We start from the raw sequence: 23,259 nt of genomic DNA, 5'->3' as shown, positions 1-23,259 counted from the left end.
TGGCATGACACGGGTTATGTTCTTCTCATATATGTTATGATGGTATGATACTAAACCCCTCATGGGAAGGATTGTGCCGGATATTCATATGATGAAGACATAATCTTTCAATCAGTTTAAGTCTGGAGCTGGCATGTCAGTTAACTGCTAGTAGTCTGATGTTTTTTATGTATTATTGTCATTTTGTTTATTTTTTTTTGTTACATCTTCTGACATCAGACTCGGACTTCTCTTGAACTGAATTTTAATGTGCGTACTGTTATGCGTTTACTTTTCTGCATTGGCTAGAGGTATAGGGGGAGGGTTGAGATCTCATAAACATGTTTAACCCAGCCGCATTTTTGCGCCTGTCCCAAGTCAGGAGCCTCTGGCCTTTGTTAGTCTTGTATTATTTTTAATTTCAGTTTCTTGTGTACAATTTGGAGTTTAGTATGGCGTTCATTATCACTGAACTAGTATATATATTTGTGTAGGGGCCAGCTGAAGGACGCCTCCGGGTGCGAGAATTTATCGCTGCATTGAAGACCTGTTGGTGACCTCCTGCTGTTGTCTTCTCTATGGTCGGGTTGTTGTCTCTTTGACTCATTCCCCATTTCCATTCTCAATTTTATAGATTTATTGTAAAAATAACCCATTCTGAATGTGATTTATATGCAAAATATAAATATTCATCGTATACACAAGCCAAAGCTTTCAACTTCCATACCAAAACAATAGACAAAGTATGATAGCTAAAATTTTCTTATGGTTGGGGTCTGTTTTTCTACTTCTTCTCTTCATTTCCTACATAGAGATAAATAACAGTAGTTTATAGTGTTCAAATCTCACAGATCGACCGAGAAGACAAAGACAGATGTCATATCAAGGGAAAAAAGACGGATAGGAAAAAGTATTTATACAAAGAACCAAAGACGGGTACACGGTTCTGCGATCTTATAAAGTTAAGTAAACTGGACCTTGGTGGCCAAGTCGTAAAAGTATTTACATCATCAATCATTCAACATGGATATTGTGAATATGATCTCCACTTCTGCAAGTTTGTTCGGTTCTAGTTGACTATGATTACCAGTTATTCCGAAGTTCGATGGTTTACTTTCTGGTTTTTTTCACTATCAAAAACCACCATGATATATATATATATATATATATATATATATATATATATATATACAACTCGTCTAAACATCAACCCAACAATGTTAGATCTGTAAATTTGCTTTCGCAAATTTTTGGTTCTTCCCTCGCCGGGATTCGAACCCATGCTACTGTGATATCGTGACACCAAATCGCCTGCACTGCAGCCGTCCCGCTAGACCACACGACCACCTGGGCTATATATGAGTGTGCTTAAACTGCTGTTTTAAAACTAACCATACATTTATTTGTCATTTCGTATTACTAGTAGATTGGTCATCTATTCTAATTCAAGTGGCACTGTTTAGTAGTGTGTAGTCATTATGTTAGACAGACTTACCGAATCATTAGTCGGACTGATAAACAATTGCACTGCAGTAGCAGGAACCACGCGACATCAATTTGTTAATGTTGACACAGAAATGTTTCTCGTCTGTATCTTGTTTTAATATACTAGTCAACAAAAGAAACGATACACAACCAACCTTTTTTTCGAATTCTAGATGAAGTTTGCATTTTTACGACCAATATTGAAGATGGTAATACCGAATGACCACGGAACTATAAGTGTAATACCTACATTGCTTTTCCCCTATTAGTCTTTGTTAAGTTTGAACTTTTCAAAAAAATGTGTAGAAATTATCTTTGTTTCAAATAAAGAAATACTTTTCATGAGTAAAGTTTTATCCTGTCCAGTACTATAGAAAAAAATTCACATAACATTTCATTGCATATAAGAAAATAACCATCACTGGAAATGAATCAATCAAATTTCTCCCTTTATTTCATCTGTGTACAAGGTTTAGTTACCATGTAACCTCAAGATTACAAATTATTCTATAGAAATCCCCTCCAAAAAAATTCCCTACAACTGTCAAATTCAAGGGAATTTTTTTTCGACCTATTTTCGTATGCAACCGAATGTGACGTACCATGATTTGGTGGTTTTACACCTAAATATCCTTTTACAAAAAACCCATTTTTTTTTGTTTCCATGACGTCATTGGGCGAAATTAGCAAAAACGACAATTTTAAAAAACAGAAGTTCCAACTAATAATGACAACCTCTCATTTACAGGTAAAGACAATGTTTGCCATCAATTTTTCTTTAAAAATCATACACTTTATTCGTTTATTTGTAATGCGAAATTCGGTCCCATTAGAAATCGGTAAAATATATACATTATCCTTTCATTTACTATATACAGTATACGTAAAGTGAAATTCAAATACACGGTTTCAACCCTAAAACTAATCCGAAAGGTTCCAAATTTAAAGTGTGGTGTTTTCATATATAAAGAATTGATTTAAGACGTAGACACATTTTTTTTATCTTTTTTTTTAGATCCCCCCCCCCCCCCTCCCAAAAAAAACCCAATATTTCAACCCTTAATTTACAACATGGACATAACTTGATTTACCATATTGCATATTTTTGAACAAATTTGAATTTTTGTTATTACTTTGAAAACTGTGTGTCGATTTGAATCCAATTTTCCGCAAAAAATATTTGAATCCTGTGATCATTTACGCAGAATTTAGTTTCTTTCCGGCAGGTTTTGATTTTCATAATCATATGCAAATATATGGCCTTTCAAAAGTTTCCAAAATAGTGCACCTGATTTTGTTTTAGATTAAATGCTTTTTGATCATTTTGATTCAAAAGTTGTGTGTTGACTAGTATAGTATATTAGTATTGCAAATGTTGAAATTTAAATAACAACACGCAGCTATGCGAATGTTGAAAGCGATATACTAAAAACGATACACCTGCATGCGAAATAACACTGACTTATCGTAAAGAGTTAATCTTTGTGTTTCCCTCAGACTGAAGTAATCACATAAACTAAATATTTAACTATGCAATCGTGTATTGTAATAATGTCTATAGAGTATGACCGATAAAGTGGGACAAAAGTTTAATCCCGCTGCAAATGTTTGCTCCTGTCCTAAGTCAGGAATCTGATGTACAGTTGTTGTCGTCTGTTTATGTAGTTCATACTTTTTTCTCGTTTTTATATAGATTAGACTGTTGGTTTTCCCGTTTGAATAGTTTTAAACTAGTAATTTTTGGGCCCTTAATAGCTTGCTGTTCGGTGTGAGCCAAGGCTCCGTGTCGAAGGCAGTACCATGACCTATAATCATGGTTTACCTTTATAGATTGTTACTTGGATGGAGAGTTGTCTTATTGGCACTCATACCACATCTTCCTATATCTATTTATTGACGCCGCTGAAAAAATTGCCCCAAAATCCGGCAACATGACGCTTCTGATAGAGACAAAATCAAACAAATCATTTAAAGATTGTTTGAAAGAAACAATACGTCTTTAACTAAGACCATTCTCAATGAACATAAAAAAAGAATATGTTGATTACGGATTTTCTTTTTATGGATTATGAAAACATATGTCATACATATTGAACTGCTTGAAGATACAAATTTGATTCGCTTCTCTCTATACTCTCGTTTAACACATGTTCATTTCCTGTCGTTGTGACTGACGAAAATTTGTCATTCAATTCGTCAATATATGTTTGAAATCTCTTGTCAGTGTATGGATGTGGTGGTTTGAATTGTCTATTTTCTACGTCTTCTTTTCTCCTCCATATTGTCGATTGGTGTTGTGGTAAGTTTGGTGCACTACTAGTTTTAGATGTTGGATTGTGATTTATTAAAGAACCGACCTGTCTTTGTAAACGTACAGATCCTTGAAAAGGTAACACAGGGGAAAGAACTGGTTGGCTTTTAACATGATGACTGCCTAACGATTGTCTTTCTGGTTCCACAAAAGTAGGTTGAGATCGAGTTGCTGTATTACTATGGAGATTGTGCATTAATTGATTCTGTGAAGTATGACTAAAGGATCCCTTGAAATCTCTTGTTAGATTTTCCAAACTGGGAAATCTTTGAGGCAATGAAAATTCTGTTTTTCCAAAAGTCGACGAGTCGCTTTGGCGACGATAACTCGACGATCTTCTTCCACTGCGTGTATAAACGGTTGGACCTCTTGATAGGGTAAATCCTGATGACTCGTCATGCCTGTTAGCAGTAGCTGATTGATCAGATACAGCAGGTTGAAATGAGTGTTCATTTGTTGGTTGGTCTGTCTTTTTGGAACGAAGAGGTATTTCAGGTCTTGGAGTGTCATAATCAGCTATTTCAGTATCTAGTTGTTTATCGAAAAGAGTATGGTCTATATCTAAGAGAGGATCCCTACAAAATAAAATAAACTACTTTGATCAATACATCTTTTAGAATCGATAGAAATTGTAGTTAAGCTAGAAACTTGATTGTGTGAGGGGGTTTCATTGGGGGTTCTTATCCCGGATCCCACTTACTGTTTAGTCATATTCCTGTATGCCGCTTACGCTATAAACGTACGCAGTTCTCTTTTTTTTTATTTCCCGTGTCCCGCTAGAATTAATTTCCCGTTTTCACGTCACAATAATTTGACTTTCACGTCTTGTGCTTACAAAAAATCGGTAATCCCGTCTCACGCTGAGACCCCAATGAGATCCACTTTGAGATATCAACTTATCTTTTCTAACAGCAACATGTATAACTAACTTTTGAACAGATATATCATGTTAAGGAGGGGTAATTGCGAAAAATACCAGTCGAGAGAATGTTCAATTTCGCGAGCCGTAAGGCGATGGAAATTCATTCTCAAGACTGGTATTTTTCGTAAATACCCCTCAACAACAAGCTATATCTGTTTAATTACACCGAATGTTAACGTGCAAAACGCATTGATAATCGTGTCATTACAAGCGTCCAGTCGAATAGAGTATTTTTGGTTAATACCATAGAAGAGAGGGTAAAAAATGCATATCCTTTTCGCATATAACCCGGCGCTGTTGAAAAATGAACGATATTCATTTGATAAAAGTAAATTGGAGAAAAATATACTGGCCACCAGCCAATCAAAACCCAGAAGTCTTGCATAAGGTGTAATTATATTTACTGTAAACAGTCTGAAATATCGTATTATATTTCACGAATCCTTGTAAGCGCAGTTTACTTGGCATTTAAGTAATAATGCGTTAGTAGGTAATAAGTTAAAAGTTGAAAATGAATATTCTAACTAAAACATTGAGCCAAATTTAATAATATAGTTAAGTTTTCATATGGGCTAAGTTCGGATGGAACTAGAGTTCTGACTCGAGTTCCATATGAACGGTAAATAATTTTGAAGAGTAAGGTCTCTAGATAACCGGAAGAACAACGCCCCTACTCTGAATATGTTTACATTCAAATTTGATTGGATTGACGTCATAACATCCGGGATATCGAGTCGATCTCTAGGAACCCTGCCACAACCAACAGTTCCTCGAGTGTTAACGGCGGGAAAGCTATATCCAATCATAACAGGTGTTATATATGACCATATTAATTCCATCTACTCTAGATATCCATCCGAACTTGGCCATATATTTTCCTTGTTTACCATGTATTTATTCACGGCGTCTTTTTATCAGAGTTTTATATTATCAGAAACAAAATTGTAATCAAGTTATGAATATACGAAGATTTGGAGTACACCAACCTCATACCACAAAATATTTTGAATAATCCTTTACTTACCCCATTTGGCGTGAAATAATATTTTTAAGCCACAGGGCAGATGGTCTCTGTGTCCTATCCCGATCCCAACACTTAAGTAATATTCCATATAACCAATCAGGGCATAATTTCGGTCTTGGTGGTACTGCTCCATTATATAAAACATCTAGAAGCTGGAATAATAATTGGCAAATTGAAAATATAGAAACACATACTGTTCTTACTTAAAATATGAATAAAAATAATGTTTTAACTAAGAAAAAATATTTTTGTTTTCTGTTATGATTCTTACTTTGATATTTATTCTATTACGAAGTATATCATCTAAACAGTAAAATCACAAAATACTGAACTCAGAGGAAAGTTCAAAAAGGAAAGTCTATAATCAAATGGTACAATCAAAAGATCAAACACATCAAACGAATCGATAACAACTGTCACATTCCTGACTTGGAACAGGCATTTTCTTATGTAGAAAATGGTGGATTGAACCTGATTTTAAAGCTAGCTTAACCTCTCGCTTGTATGACGGTTGCCTCCAAAACCATTATATTGACAACGATACGTAAACAAAACAAACAGACACAATAGGTAAAAATGTCAAAAATAGGGAAACAGCAGTCAACATTATGTTATCCTCTGAAGTTATAAATAATAAATTATTTTTGAAATCTGTTTAGTTCCAAATAAAAATAATAATCTTTCAAGTCAAAATGTAGATGTAATGTATTAAAAAAACGCCATAGATGACTTGACTATGCTTCTTAATTTCAATTTTTTACGACATACAAAAACATGTATCTCTTATTTTTCTGGAAATTATCAAGCCCACAGCGTTTTTTTGTGTTGAAAACATTTCGTATTTTATTCGCTTTTAAAATTTCCTGCATATTGAAGTATCAAAGTATTGTTTTAAATATATTGCTGCTGTATTGACGGTATCAAAGTATTGTTTTATATATTATCATTATTTATAGTAAATATTCTGTCAACAATTATTTTGACAGGTACCACTTTGAAAACACCAACACCAATATTTTAGATTTAAGAAAACATATAGTCGAAATCACGAGATAGAGGACAGTTAATAGGATAACAACCTTCTATACATTTTAAGATATATCATCGTTAATATTTTCTCAGATCGGACTCAATACGAGCTTTGGTCTTTTTCGTTTTTTTTTTTGGCGTGGCATTGTCGGTTTATTTCTAACTTTTAAGTTTTAATGTCCCTTTGGTATATACCGCATCCTTTTTTTATGGAATGGATATACGGAGAAAGATAGTATAGTAACTGACAGAATACATAATCAGTCCAGTTTGTGAGGGGAATTGACCTGTCTATGATTTATATATTTCAGTAATTCAATTATTTATCAGTAACTGTTTTTTGCGCTTCTCCAAGACTGATTTCTTGATTGTACCTCAGTCCTAGCTTTGGAGTATATTATTCAATATAACTGTAATCATCATTGATACCAGGCTTCATGAATGTATCTGTAATATTTTTACTGACAGAAATATAAATCTACATAAATGAATTTTTAGTAAAACTAACCACATCACTTTCAACGTAAGCAAATGGAGCACAGTTGAGTTGATCAGCCATTGGGTCCTGGCTATGTATATTTAATGCAGTGTAGAACTCATATACAGTCATTGCAAAACGATAGACATCACTTTCGTATGAATATTGTCCATGCTGAAGAACTTCAATTGGATTCCTATTCATGATAAAGTTCATCACGTGATAGTTTGCATAATACAACAGATAAATTATTCTACATAGTTTAGCTTATTAATGGCAGCAACATTGAGATATAAGTATGTTACAAACGTGAGGATTTCATCTTTTCAATTGTCAAATTGTATTGTTTTTAGTATTATAACATAACAATAACCCCATCGTATGAAGGGAGTTAACATACATGTATATCACTTGTTACGTTACGAACGTGTCTTGTTCTAATGACACTAGGGCCATGTTTCTGCGGTCCTAGTTCTTTAGACACCAGAATAGTCTTCTGATCTGTCATTTTACCAAATGTTTCCTATTATCAAACTGTGAAATTTGGCCAGGTGATTATTTACATGGTGGATGATGCGTGTATAGCAGGAGGCGCTGTTGGCTAACCAGGTATCCCTCAACTTGGATTCTTTTTGAGAGCATTATTTGTGTAATTTTAATCGATTTGTAATATTTGAACTCGATAAAATACTATTCTAAATATCATGATAGTTGATAACATAAAAACATATATTTTTGAGGAATTATCTCATTCATTAACACTGTCAACTTTCAAACCTTTTTTTTAAATTTATGCTTTTAAATGTATTTTTGTTATCTTTATAAACCTGTTATTAAATAATTTATTATCTCTAAAAAAATAATACTAATTAGGTAAGAACGATATATTTTCGAATACAGAACGGAAAAACAACCATATTCACCCATATTTGTGTCGTTCTGAAATGTTTTACTTGAAGTGAATTATAATAATTTTTGTTCATGAATGTACGTAGTTATTTAAAAATTATAAAGCAAGTGCATAACTCACCATCTTCTCCTGTCTTGATACATAGATCCAAGTAAACAATCCTCAATTCCATCAGATTCTTCAAAGTATAACACTCTTCCAATTCTTGGCAAAAACACCTTTGAAGATTAGAAAAAAACTCTCATACTCATTTTTTATAATAAAACTTTTTGAGAAGATCAAGAATGCATTATCTAGGCGTTTTTTATTTTGCTCCTTTTTTGTCATAAAACTGTTCTAGTATTGAAGTTTTAATGCACCCTTGAAAAATGATTTTAAAGTTTACGCGTTCCATATCCAGTCAAATCATGAAAAACGCTGATTGACATTCTAAAGTGTATTTCTTTTCTTTATAACATCAATATATGCACTAGAAAAATCGAAGAGGTAACAAGTGTAATGATGCTTTGGTTTTTACTTAAATGTCTCTTAAAATTATTAAATTTTGACATTAGAATATTTAAACAATAGTGTTAAGTGTAAAACAAGAGGGGTTTTATTCAATCTATGAAAAAGCACGCTAATACCTACATCGTAAAATACGTAAAATACCAAAATTTAATTACCTGTTTTGTGTCGTCAGAAACATATAAATGTTCAGCACAAAGATCTCCTAAAATGAAATGTCGGCGATGCATTTCGGAAATAAAATGCGCAATTTTGACAACTATGTGAATGAAATCGTCTTTGGTTGATGCTGGATTTCCATGGAGATGTTTAAAAGGATGTGTAAACGCAAATTCTAATAGGTTATTTCCTCTGATTGTCCTGTATTTCTGCAAGATTTATGAGGAAATGTTATTCTTCAAACGACATGCTGATAAATCCTCAGTAAAAATCGTACTGTTTTTTACATGCTGCTAGTAATACATATACTTTTCTCAAAACTTATCTACTTGTAATATTAAACATATGTCATTTCATTTTCGCTTTTACCTTTGAAATATAAATATATCTTATAATACTTATAGAATTGTTGACCAACGATTAAAATTTTTTTATGTTTATTTTTGTTTTTTTATTCAAGTTTTGATACATACTTAAAAGATTGACTATTTTTCGTTATGATTAGTTATTCATAATATAAGACCAACACCGTACAATATAATTGAAAAACCTACCAAATAAAATGGAAAATTTTGTTCCTGCATTCTTTGGCCTGTTTGTGATAAATGCCTTTCCGGGGAATCATATAAACACATTACTTCTTTATAAGTTTCCTCGTCAATATTAGGTAAAATCCGAAGAAATTTCAATGTTACTGGTTCTCGTATGTCTAGAAATCCAAACTAGAAAGAGTTAAATATCGTCAGTTATTTACATAGAATTATAATTGTTTTTTATTTCGGAATATTGCAAATTTGATGATTTGTCACGGCAAATTGATTTGTTTTCAGTCGTTTTTTTCAATATGTATATATATATTCATTTAAAGTTTAGATTACAAAGAAATGTCTATAAATCTAATTTTATTTATATTTTCTCCTTTCATCATTATGTTCGGTTCTTAAATATGAAAGATAAAGCTGCCACTGTCCAATTTCACCCCCTTTTTGATTTGTATCTTTTTTCTTTGCTTTATCAAGATTATTTATTGAATAGAAAAACATCTAGAAAGATTATGTACAACATAGGGAAATATAGTTCGCTCTCTTCTATTTTCACATACAAAAGGTCGATTAACAAAAATATTAACTTGACTAAGTTCTTTCATTTTTTCTTAGTAAACAATGAAAATAGGGTAACCAAATTTCTAAAATATGTTGGTGCATGTATCTATAAGGAACAATTAAGTAAATACATAATTATCATTATCAGTTTTAACTTTTGGCTGTCAAAAGTAAATGAGGATAATTAAAAAGAAGGTTTCATACTTTGAAAATTTGAACTAAATAATACTCTGAAAAAGGTGCTAGTATAATGACTGAAACATATTTTTGAAAAAATGAAGGAACATTCTCATTTTGATAATCAGATTTTTATACAAATAAGAAAATCTAGTATGATTGCTAATGAGATAACTCTCCATTCAGGTCACAATGGTCAAGGTACAAATGTAAGTAGCTATAGGCTTTTATCAATGAGTAGAACTCGTACCACGTGGTAAGCTATAAAAGGCAAAAAAAAAATGGCTTATGTTCAAGTGGTTTACTCCCTCAGTGTTTGAAATGAATATCCGTTTGAACCAATAACTTGAATAACTGTTTTAAAACGATCACTTAAGGTACAATTCAATATTAAAACTGTTAGCACTGTCACTTACTGTCATTTATTGTAAGAATTGTTAGAAAAAATATCAGACATAACATGTACAAAAGTTACCCTTTTGAGGATTCTAGGTTTATCTTGTGCTGTTAAATCAAGGGGACTGATAGCTAGGCTGTTACTATGCAATCTCTGACTAAGTCGGGTATTCACATACGTATGTCCTGATATTTTCGTTGCATCTAATATAAAGAAATGAACTATAAAACTAGTAAATACATATAAGGACAAACCTAAAAGTTGTCACAAAAAAAGCAATAAGAGCGAGAAACAATCGAGAGAGATGACACCTGGATGCGTTTTTCTCAAATCTCCCATTTGTTTACAGTTTGCAGACGAAATCCACCTTCTCTCAACCCATATATTCCACATCCCCAAATGTTATAACCTGGGTTCCATGTTAATCAGTCTTTAGTTTTAGATATTGTTTGATGTAAACTGTTGTTTGTCTGTTTGTTTTATTTTCTTTTTTTCATGGCGTTGTCAGTTTATTTTCTACTTAGGAGTTTGAATGACACTTTGATCGGACGCCATCACGAGTTGGTTGACCGTTATGGAATAACCGTTTCACAAATGATATCGGATATGTTCCTTACGTCGTAACTACAATCCCCTTCCCGTTCGTGAATGTGACCTACCGAATTAGACTATTTACCGGAATTGTAATCACATAAGCAACACGACGGGTGCCACATGTGGAGCAGGATCTGCTTATCCTTCCGGAGCACATGAGATCACCCCTAGTTTTGGTGGGGTTCGTGTTGTTTATTCTTTAGTTTTCTATGCTGTGTCATGTTTACTATTGTTTTTCTGTTTGTCTTTTTTATTTTTTAAGCCATGGCGTTGTCAGTTTGCTTATTGGCTTATTATAAAAAATCGACACTAGACATAAAAAGAATTAATATAACAACAATAGATACAAAGGACTAATGAAAGAGTATTCGCATTAAATGAAAGCTGATTCAAAGCCAATTACAACAAAAAAATAAATCATGTTTTCATAGTCATTTTTGTTTCTGATGTAAAATTACCATTAATAAAAACAAACTGGTTGTTTAAACATTTCACAAACCGAAGATACTATTTGTTTTTCTTTATGACGTATACAAACTATAAATGAGGTTAGTTTTTTATAAAATGAAATCCTCTGTTTAGTATTACAGCGTAAGAGCACAATAGTTTATTATGGCGTTAAACACCGATTTCCATACTTACTACTTGATCCACCGTGAATACATTTCAGCTGATAAATCAGTTTTGGTACTTCCTAGGGAAAAAGATCACAGTTAAATAAGGGTATTTGGTGCATCATTAATTAACTGTAGAAACCTTAACGTACGTACTAATATATATCTGAATTTTTCGACATTCTAAGGATGTTCTTTCCCATGAGTACATTATCATAGCTGTATTGGGCATAAACCTTTCGAATTTTTTTTAGACGAGACATATCTTATAAAAGAATTTTCTTCTATACATCGATCATTAAATTTAGAAAACACTTTGTAAATGATAAAAAAAATCATAGTCGAAATTGGTCAATCTGAAGGGTTGAACGCTAAACTATATCAAAACCTGAAGCCGTGACGTTGTTCTTGACAGAGCAAAATCAAGCAAAAACAACTTTTATAAAAGATACCAGAGGAACCATCAAACTAATAGATCGAAAATAAACTGACAACACCATGGCTAAAAAAGAAAAAGACAAACAGACAAATAAAGTTCACAAAAAGACACAACATAGAAAACTGAAGACTAAGCAACAGGAACCCCACCAAAAAATGGAGGTGATCGCAGGTTCTCCGGAAGGGTAAGCAGATCCTGCTCCACATGTGGCACCCGTGGTGTTGCCCATGTTTTTACAAATCAAGTAAATGGTCTAATTCGGTAGATCACATTTGTGAAAATATAGTATAGTACAGTACGTACGAATACGATGATCAGTTATAACGGTCGCCAACTTTTTTTTAAAAGAGACGTTGCCATGTAGATTTTTTTTTAAACTAGAACAATATCGAATATCGGCACTGCAACGTAATTCAAAATTTCAAAATTTCTGTTGTAATCCTTCAACAGAGAATTTTTACCTGTTGCTTTTTCTTCTGTTGTTTTGCAGCTTTTAAGTTGGTTTACGGTGATCGCTACTCGATCTTTGATACTCTAAGGTTCGAAGTTTTTTCAGTTAAGCGCACCACGGACCAAAAATGCGTAAATTATGCAGAATGTTTATCTATATAGTTATCAAAGGTACCAGGATTATATTTTAGTACATCAGACGCGCGTTTCGTCTACATAAGACTCATCCGTGACGCTCATATCAACATATTTATAAAGACAAACAAATACAAAGTTGAAGAGCATTGAGGATCCAAAATTATATATCTTGTAATTTTTATTGATTTATGCCTTCTTTTTGTATAGATATTAGAATTCAAAATGTTTTTCACAATTAATTATTTTACTATTAAAAACTTACAATTTCAGGATTTCCTTGATTCATATCCAGTTGTGGCAATTCTTGACTTTGTTTTGTGTCGAGTGGAACACTAATTTTTGAACCTGAAGAATTACATTTAGACTTAATAATCAGAGTCGACTACCGTTAGTAGTCCCTTTTTGTGTTCAATTAAAATTAATGCTAATATCCTCACCAGAAGCACGGAAAATCCATAGAAGAAACTCTCAAAAATGAATAGCTAGATAGCTTAAGGAGACTACAAACATACAAGATCAACTTTATAGGAGTGAAATAAATTTATCATCTTTTTTGTTCAAGAATTAAAATATGCAATAGAAAACATAGAAATACACTAAATGTGTATTATACAGACACCTTTAGAATGAGTAATTATGTTTTAATAATTTGTTCTCAACCTTGCATAGTTATTGTAACCTTTGGCGTATAGCGACGTGTTAGGCTCCTTAGATTTCGACCATGAGTGTACCCCATGAAGATTATTCCAGATACACGTGTTTTGGACCATGTGGTTATTATACGTTTGTTGCAAAAAAACTCGTGAACAAAGGCCAGTTCGGAAGAATTATTTCCTGCTACAACTACAAACCAACATCTTAAAGCGTTAGGGAATATAAATGAAAATAACACTTAATGGAATTCCTCCATCTCGATCAGCATGAACGCTTTTAAGTCTTTGGATGTTCGAATACCTACATATATGAATATAAGGAGCTGTAGACATAAAACGGATAGCAAAACTCATTGAAGATAAACTTCGCCTGGTAGAATATTATTTAGAATATCAGTCGAATCCCATCGCAACCGATAAAAGATAGTGCCATGTATTAAAAACTGATTTAAGCAGGTATATTGGATATCGGATATGGAAGCTTCACATGATTGCAACCAGGCACCGATACTTGAAAAACCCAACATATGATGTTCTTATAAGTAGCTTGCATATAATCATACCTTGATCCTTGAATTTTTCGTCGTTCAACATCAATCCAATTTTTGTTTTTATCGCTGAAACTTCCGATCTATCGCTTGGTTGTGTTTGTGTTAACCCTAGTATTGCGTTGTGTACTTCGTTCGGGATACATGGCCACTTGTACAACTTCAGATGACTGAACAATATCTTTACATAAAAGAGGATACATATTACTTGTACCATTATTATCTTGAAATACAACAGTATACCCAGAGCAACGTATGATAGTTTTGTTTAGTGATCAACTTCAAAACTAGATGTTTATGTCCGTTTCAACTTTGTTCTGTCACTTTCTACATACATTTATCAATATTATCCTGTAACCATCTATGGTTTAAACCCCAACCATCCCAACACAATGTCTGATAGTTTCCCTGTGCAATATGTTGAAAAATGTAATGCCGAGATATTTTTGTATCGAATGTTAGTGCATTTGATGGTATTTTAATGTACTTCCCTTGTTCGGCGCTTTACACTGCATGTCTTACCAATGTTTTATACCTCTTGATATAAGTTTCACTAATAAAACAGATATCACTACTCTGCAATTACTTTAAAAAGCGGATTTTGTATTTTGCTGAATGTATGAACAGAATCTTCTCATACAATCTTACTTTCTAACCAATGCTCTAAAACTTATAATGTGCCTAACCTTTTTCAGTGAATTTACAGCAAAACTAGTTTTTTTTTAAATATATATTTGTATTCTATTACATAAATTTGAATATCATGTTATGCTTACGTATTCCAGAATTTGATCGGTTGGAGTATTATAAACCTCTGTGTATGGATGACAACCACGAGTGAATACTTCATACACGACATTACCAAGCATCCATGCGTCTGTCCGTTTGTCAAACCTATCTTCTAAGATACTTTCTGGAGAAGACCAAAGGACTGGAATTCCTACAACTTCTATAACATAAATTTATACATTTCTATTCTTTTTAATTCCATGATAAGTCAGGTTGTTTTTAATTCATAATTAATTGTATCTTGGTGATGACAATGGTAGAGATAATGGATTGCGGAAGTTTTTTTTTAATACAACTTGTTTTGGTATTGCTCAGTATTTAGTTTTCCTTATTGTGTTTTGCAGACGGTTGTCTTTTGATCATTTTTGGTTTATTGCCATGTCATTTCATATTGTTAGTTTGTCTTCAATTAACGAGTTTGAATATCTCTTTGGTATCAACCATCTGTATTTTGTCATAGTTCATTACTTTTTCGTGTAAAATTTTCTACGAATCTGTTTAAAGACCGCTACATATTCGTGTGAATTTTCCAAATAAGGAGCCATACCAATAGATGTATCGTATTTTGACGATATTTCATATTGGAGAATAACATAATGATGTTAGTTATTAATTAGTTTTTACTTTTTATTTTACAATTTATCAATGGAAATGTTTTAGTAACAATATATGGGAGTGGTTATTTTCTACAAAAACCGTATTCTGATTCTCAGTTTGAAGAAAAATATTTAGATCAAAGATAAAGGGAATAGTTTTTTTTATAATCAACAAAATAATAAATAATGTGACGCTTGCGCTGTAAAGAAAGAATATAAAGAAATATTTATTTTAAAAGATTGTTTTTCAACTAAGAGGTACTTTTTGTTATGTATGTCGTTTATATCTGTACCGTGACGTCTAAAAAATCCCCTTTTATTCCTACATATATAAGTTGATTTAACTACATGGATCATGTTTCTATAATGTCTTTATCAAATTTTTATGCTTGAAAATAGTTTCTCTCTTTTAATTTATTTTTATGACTTTTACTGTCAATTGTCCGATTGAACTCACAAGATAAATATTATAAACATTACATGTATTGGTTGTTCAATTGTCTCAAATGTAACAACAGATTATTGATCGAAAGTTAAATGCCCGTTTTTAGTTTAATCTTGAAGTTTATTTCATTACCTCAGAACAACATCACGATTACGATCTTAACGTTCTATATCATTTTGTTTGGTGAAAAAATGTCAAAGTTGAGTTTTCATTGTTTTGAACTTCGCTTTCTGGAAGTTTTTTAATGATTAAGATAAAGAAAGAAATGAATATTTTAAAATAGTATTTGAAAATGAAGGTATTTTAAATGATTCTAGAATTAAAATGTTATCAGTACTCATTACTTCATTTAAAAAACTTTTGGGTGATTTTTGTGTTTTTGTGGGTTGTTTGTTTTTGTAATGGCTGGCCAGCGATCAAAATGTTTGAATGTTTCTTTAATGACGTTAAAAAAATTAAAAAAAATATCCAAGGTATTTACCTGAAATACTGCTGGTTTGACTAGTGGCAAGACTGAAGTCGTGTAAGAACACCGTCCTTCCTTCATGCCGTATGCTAAATGCTGAGCAGGTTAAATTTCTATGAATGATTTTGTGTTCATGTAAAAATATCACAGCTTCTATAATGTCCACAACTAGTTCTAATAGTCGATGCGTCTGTAACTGATTTTCAACATGTCTACTGTTCAATAAATAAGTTAAAAGATCGGGGTCTTTTGACTTTTCAGTCACATAAAACAACGGAATTGGCCGACACTGGAAGGCAAACAATTGCATTATGCACCGATGGGTTACACCTTCATGCAACGAATGGAGAACTTGTAGAGCACTGGTGTGACGATCAGTATCATACTTCTTTGATTTCCGTATATACTCATCCACGTCGCCCTTCGAGAGTGCGTTTAGAGTCGGTAAAAGCATGTGCATAGTCACTATGGTAGAGTCTGCCAATGTTCCTTCATAATCCACCCACTCAGGTTTAAAATCCTCACCTAGTTCAACACTACTAATTCTTATTTTAAAATTGATTGGATGTAATTTTAAGCTGATTGTTTTGACAAACCTTTGTCTAATTTCATCTGATTTTACATCATGTTTACGTAATAAATATATGATGTTGACAATAATTTGTTGGCTGCTACTTAACAACAAAGGTTCTATCATGATCAGTAACCTTTTACGTAGAGAAAGTCCAATTCTGTCATTGTCTAGGAAAAGATTCAAAATTTTTGCGAGTTTCCAACTCAATTGAGATGGTGTTCTTTGGAAGTCGACATCTGGAATAAATTAGATATCCATTGGACGTTTCTCTGTACTGATACATCCCGTCATTGTGTTATTGGGCTTTGGTAATTTTTTGTATTTTTGTTTTTCATTTTTCATTTTTGCTAATGTTCTTTGTCCATATGCCTTTTTGAGTTTCTTTGTTATATATGACGTGGCTTTTTACTTATACATTCTGTCATTGTGTTATTGTGCTCTGGTAAATTCTTTTATTCTTGTCTTTCATATGTACCTATGTGCTTTATCTATATGCCCTTTTGTGTTTCTATAATACATATGTTTTTGTTTTTGTAGTGATTAAGATTATAACACAACGTTGACTGATGTACCCATTTTTTTTTATATTTTTACCTATTATGTCTGTTTGTTTTGTTCACACATCGTTGTCAATATATTGGAGTTTTATGCGACTGTTATACAAGTGAAAGGTTTAGCTAGCTATTAAACCAGGTTTAACCCACCATTTTCTACATAAGAAAATGCCTTCACCCAGTCAGGATTATGACAGTTCTTATTCGACCGTTTGATGTATTTGAGCTTTTGATTTTGCCATTTGATTAGGGACTTTCTGATTAGAATTTTTTTCGGCGTTCGGTATTTTTGTCATTTTAGATTTAAGAGATTTCCGTAGCATGCAAAACAATTAAAGCTCCCCCTCTATGTATAGCTTCAAAACCGCTAATATCTCCACACAGTTTATGTTTTTCGTCTATTCTTAAACACATATTGTGTATTTACCTGGTTATTTTCAAAACGAAGGTCTGACCGGTGGTATCGTAAATGTGTTTGAGTAGGAGATGAAGAAAAGTTTGTTGGGTACCAGGAATATTTCTGAATTTTCGGGATTTTTTTTTTATCAAGTTTTAAAGTGGACGACAAAAGATATGCAATGAACTCATATATGATCTTACCTATATCCTTTCCTAGTCTTAATAGTACTGTTTTAGTTACAAGATGAAGGACTGAAAATAAGACATCATTCATCTTTTGTTTTCGTCTTGCTTTTCTCAATGATTGACGAATTAGCTGATCGAAAAATTCTATGATTTCCATATCCATTGTTTTCATCACCTAAAATATTCAAAAATTGTGTATAAGCAAATAAAAATGTGCGAGTCTTTAAAAGGAGAGTTTTTATCTTTTTTTATTTGTTAAATACATTTAAGAAAGATTTTTGTCAAGCAAATTATTTGAGTTCATTCTATAATGTATTCTTTGTGTTGTCGTCTGATATTTGTTTAAATAGCACCCATATATAGTTTTGCATTTGTTTCTACTGATGTAGTCAATCAAAGACTTTAACTCGAACCGATTCAAGAGAACAGTCTTGACATAGTGTAAGTTTACATTATTACAAAGAAAGTGTCATTACTTTGCTTCGGGTTTTGACAAGCGTTTGGAGTGATTTTGTTTCTAGAATAGCCACATTCCATCTTTTCGAGCACAATAGGCAAGATAAAGGAGAGAAGATATTTAAATTATGCAGTTATCTAACAGCGGTACGGTACGAAGTTACTTTTTTTTCAATTAAATGACAATAGTATAAAACAAAATGCCAAGCATAATTTGCTGGATTAACCTTTTGTAGCTATCAACTGCTTGAGTTTTAAAAAAAGATTTATCAATTCTAAATTTTGATTTCATCTAAATCGTAAAATAGGATTTCAAACTTCATATTGTGATAGATTTTGTATTTGTGCTAGTGTTATAATATGAATAAACAGTTCATCGAACGCACAATTTAAAAAACAAATTACTTTATCAGAGCAAACCGAAAACGTGACTTGTTTTCTCTTAACGATGAAGAAAGCTCTTTATGTCATGTACAACGTCATTTTTACTTTTAAAAACACTTAAATAACTAGTAACAAATGAAAAATCTATCATAAAATTGATTGTTTATCAGGTTTACTGGTTCGACGTAATATCAGCATTTTTGTGCTGATGCGGTGAAAAGCAACCACCAATCTATCAATCAATCAATCAATCTAGAATCCATTCAATCAATCAACACTAATTAGAAATATTTTCACGTGTGAATATTGACAGATACAAGTGAAGTAATAATTATCAACTAACCAGATTTGCAACGAAAGCGAGGCACGTATACTGTTCGAGGAAGCACATAGTGTTTTGAAAGTCTCGTAATATACGACTTCTATTTTCTTGGATCATCAACGCATCTTTTAAATTTCCAATTTTCAATGACGTTGATATTCCAACTCTTTGTTTGAAATCAACAAGGAGTACTAGAAGCGAATGTATCAAGCCTGATAATGCATCCTTATTCCCTGCTATGTGATTTGCTACTAAGCTTCGCAAAGATTGGTCTGATTCTGCGCAGAATGATTCTATTTCACCTTTTACTTTCTCATGAAGCATAGTAATAGTCAATGTTGACAAATAAAGCATAGAAATAGTCTCCAGGACAACGGGTAACAGGTTTATCATGATATGAGAGTCTCCAAAATTAGCTTTCACTATTCCTATCAACCACTTTGCTGCTGTGAACAGATCGTTCGCTCGTAAGCATCGGTTCATTATATTGTCTTCTAGTTGTAAATGGTTCAAGGTTACTATGATATTTTCCTGGATGTTATAATCTGCAATCCCAAGTAGTGTTATCAACCCAAGATAATCCGAACTCATACGTAGCGACTTTAATGTAACATTCTGTATCTGTTTAATCAGCTCTTTCTTTTCTTCTTCCCCGACAATGTAAAACCGTCTTTTCAGATTGTCTAGTGAATCGGTACGTACTAAAACTAATAAAGAACAAACCATTTTATTTAAGAATATTTTGGCAAAACAAAACAAGTATCTCAGCTATTGAAAATAGTTTGCTTGTATGTCTTGTTACGACAAACAAAAATACTTCATTAATAAAGTTTTTTGTCTTAATGTAAAAATAGTTATCTGTATCTTTCAATCAGTTCTTAAGTAGCAGAATACTAGAGTGTAACTCGTTTTTTATATGTATCGTGTTGCTTAATATTTTGTTTTCGCGGTTTGTTTTGTGAACCAATGTTTTGATAATAAATGGTATTGTGCTGATAAGTAGAACTCTCATTGAATATTAAAATATATTAAAGAAAACGCTTGGATTATTATTATTATTCATCTACATATTTGTGCCTTTCCTTCTATGAACGGTTAATTATTTTCTCATCGGTATCCTTAAACTTATCATGGGTGTTTTTAATAACAAAACATATTGGTAAAGTGACGTTTGCGTACTTATTTTGAAGTGTGAATCATAGTTATATGTTTCTTTACTTGATTATCCATTTAGAAAAAAGTCTTTGGATAAACATTGGGTTCTTTAATATAATATTGTATACACCCCTGGGTCGATGTCACTGTTGGTGGACGTTTCGTCCCCGAGGGTATCACCAGCCCAGTAGTCAGCACTTCGGTGTTGACACGAATATCAAATACGTGGTCATTTTTATAAATTTCTTGTTTACAAAACTTTAAAATTTTCGAAAAACTAAGGATTTTCTTATCCCAGGAATAGATTACCTTACCAGTATTTGGCACAACTTTTGGGAATTTTGGATCCTCAATGCTCTTCAACTTCGTACTTGTTTGGCTTTATAAATATTTTGACATGAGCGACACTGATGAGTCTTATGTAGACGAAACGCGCGTCTGGCGTACTAAATTATAATCCTGGTACCTTTGATAATTGTATACAATCACAGTAACAACAAAAAATGCATTTTATATTCAAATAAAGGAATAAGAAAGAACTCATACATGAACGATTTCGCTTTGAATTAGTTATTTGGAGATATTATTAGTTTCTAGTTTCGGATTACATCAAAAGTTTATTGAATACGGATACAAACACTTCCGTATATTTTTGCGTAATAAAAGACGACCTTTAATCACATAGAAAAGTGTTTTAAACACTTAAATTTCGATATGCAAGATTTATTTTTCATCTTCCTAAAAGAAAAAAAAATGTATAGAAACTGAATTTTAGCATATAAAATAAACGTCACTGTATCTGTTTTCATATAAAATGGAGTTCAAAATATTAACAATTTATACTATGGTTAATAGGTTAATATACATAATTAAGTGAAAACCTATTTTTGCCACATATCGGGATAACTTGATAAGTTTCTTATTTGTTGGAAATTATTTTCAAAATATTTAAACGCGCAAGGAAAAAAATTGAAATTTAGATTACCCGTTCTTTTATTTTTTCAGTTCACAAAAAACTCTGTATTTGTTGTATTTTCAAAAATATTCAAAAAAAAACAACTCCCCAAAATTTAAAGTATTTGCACAGAGGTATCTATTCCTTTGCAAAACCGAGCTACTTTAGCAAATGTTTAGTGCATGAGTAATTCAATAATTTTACTGTTTTCAAAAGTTGTATGTATGTATGTCTTTAGAAATAGAGCAATATGAATAAAAAAATATGAGAGATGTGCATCAATGAGATTGCAACCAAACAACACACACACACACACAAACAAACGAGCTTATCCAAGAAACTAATGAATATAATATTTTTAGTTTATATTCTAAATTGTTTAATTTTTTTAAATTTTTAAATCATATGATATAAAGGGACAAAGAAAACAATGACATTAAAAACAAGCAATAAATCTACTATTGGAGCTTCGATAGATGTTCAGAAGATGGAGGCTCAATTCATTTAACATTGGCAATCAACTTAAAGAAACTATCAGGAACAAATATATGAAGCGAATGAAAGTATAACTCCTGATCACGATATAAATACATATTTACAGATCGTGCCTTTTTGGAGTGTAAAATTGGATGCTTCATCTAATTCCCCTCAACGCGGTTTACATATATAGTAATTCTTACCAGATGGGAAACAAGCTTTGGCCAAAAGGAAAGTCCCTCTATTATTTTCTCCTGGTTCTAATGTCGACGAATGAACGAACCCACAATGTGAATGTTTGAAATGTCTTAGTTTCTTATAAGTTCCACCAATACTGTTGACGTCATCATAATCAGATGAGTGTTGTTTGTAGATTAATTCTTCGTTTCTTTCTCTATTATCAGAAAGAGTTGTTTTTACGTAAGACGCGATAGGTTCAGCATCGGTTATCTTAAACATTTTGAAATTGTGGAATATTTGTTTGGTTTGAAGTCCATGAAGATCACCAGATATGATCACCTTATTACTTACATCCTGTAAGTATCTCTTGATTTTTCGGATGTTTTGTTGTAGATGTTTACAGATAACCAGAATGATGAAATCTGACTGTTCGACTACTCTCGGCACTTCTAAATTTATAACGTCTGCTTCTACAACGAAGTCTGTTGTCGACAAATCATGTTGCTCGAGAGCCAAATGGAGGTTAGACGCCCATGTACATCTGTCTAGCAGAAAACATCGCATCACACATACTTGGTGAGAATCCTTATTAACATAGCTTGAGCTTTCCATTGTACTATCTAGGCATGGTGTAGGTCTAACTTCGTCAGACTGTTCATCTTAAAAGAAAGATTTCACACTGAAAATTCCACAATAAAAAATAACCATATCCAAAACAATTATGTTAACAAATAAAAAATACAACTTACAATAATATCAATCCCAAGGTACACTATATATAAGGTCAAAAATATATAATTACACATTGCATGTAAAGCGTGAAGAATAGTTGAATAGTTTAGTATTGAATTGTTAAATGCTACGATTTGTTGTTAAGTTGTCAGATATAACCAGGAAGTCGTAGTCCGTGATTTTAATTAAAGTATATAAAGAAATTAAAAAGATCTATACTAAGTCTTACACAATGATTCACAATGGACTTGGTTAGGAGATTTTAAATGTTGTCGTAATATTTTCAATGCATTGAATGCCACTGTCGTTTTGAAACATAATGGAGAAAAATTCTAATAATTTTCTATATAATTATGCAATAGTACATCTGAGTTTTTTACCTACTTTTACAATATTCGTATATATTTCCCACAAGTGATGATGCGAAGACTTTTCTAGGAAGTCGTTGAAAATTTGATACATGGTTGACCTAAGTGAGATGGGAAGTAGTACGGGTTCGGAACAGTGATGATCAAAAACGAGTAGGATATATTTCGAGTAACTTTTCTTGCAACATAGAATTGAGGTGGCCACCAAAAGATCAGAGTTTGCTTACAAGACCTTCAAGATTATTTTTTTTTGCAAGCAGAATGTTAAATGGAGAATTACCAATATAGCTCTGCATTACGGGAA

General features: G+C 32.2%; 1 protein-coding gene across 1 annotated transcript; it reads right to left on the bottom strand.

Moving 5' to 3' along the window:
• Positions 1-3,510: 3,510 nt before the first annotated feature.
• LOC143079422 (uncharacterized) lies at positions 3,511-19,790 on the bottom strand. The gene is made up of 14 exons (XM_076254759.1): positions 19,110-19,790; positions 17,942-18,101; positions 16,229-17,023; positions 14,694-14,866; positions 13,933-14,098; positions 12,979-13,061; positions 11,718-11,769; positions 10,560-10,684; positions 9,359-9,526; positions 8,804-9,013; positions 8,259-8,356; positions 7,259-7,424; positions 5,722-5,873; positions 3,511-4,350 (listed from the first exon to the last, which is right to left on the bottom strand). The coding sequence occupies exons 1-14, from the start codon at positions 19,677-19,679 to the stop codon at positions 3,546-3,548; spliced, it is 3,723 nt and encodes a 1,240-aa protein (XP_076110874.1). The 5' UTR covers positions 19,680-19,790; the 3' UTR covers positions 3,511-3,545.
• Between the last annotated feature and the right edge of the window lie 3,469 nt (positions 19,791-23,259).

Source organism: Mytilus galloprovincialis, chromosome 6 (assembly GCF_965363235.1).
Source record: "Mytilus galloprovincialis chromosome 6, xbMytGall1.hap1.1, whole genome shotgun sequence".
NCBI lineage: Eukaryota > Metazoa > Mollusca > Bivalvia > Mytilida > Mytilidae > Mytilus > Mytilus galloprovincialis.
Note: the sequence above shows the minus strand (reverse complement) of the source record. Positions and strands in the feature narration are given on the sequence as shown.

Coding starts and splice junctions, on each gene's coding strand:
- LOC143079422 (XM_076254759.1), bottom strand. CDS start 19,679: ATGAGTTCGGATTATCTTGGGTTGATAACACTACTTGGGATTGCAGAT. Junction 13,062..13,932: donor CGAAAAATTCAAGGATCAAG/GTATGATTATAT, acceptor GTAATTCTTCAG/GTTCAAAAATTAGTGTTCCA. Junction 8,357..8,803: donor TTTCTGACGACACAAAACAG/GTAATTAAATTT, acceptor TAATCTTCAAAG/GTGTTTTTGCCAAGAATTGG.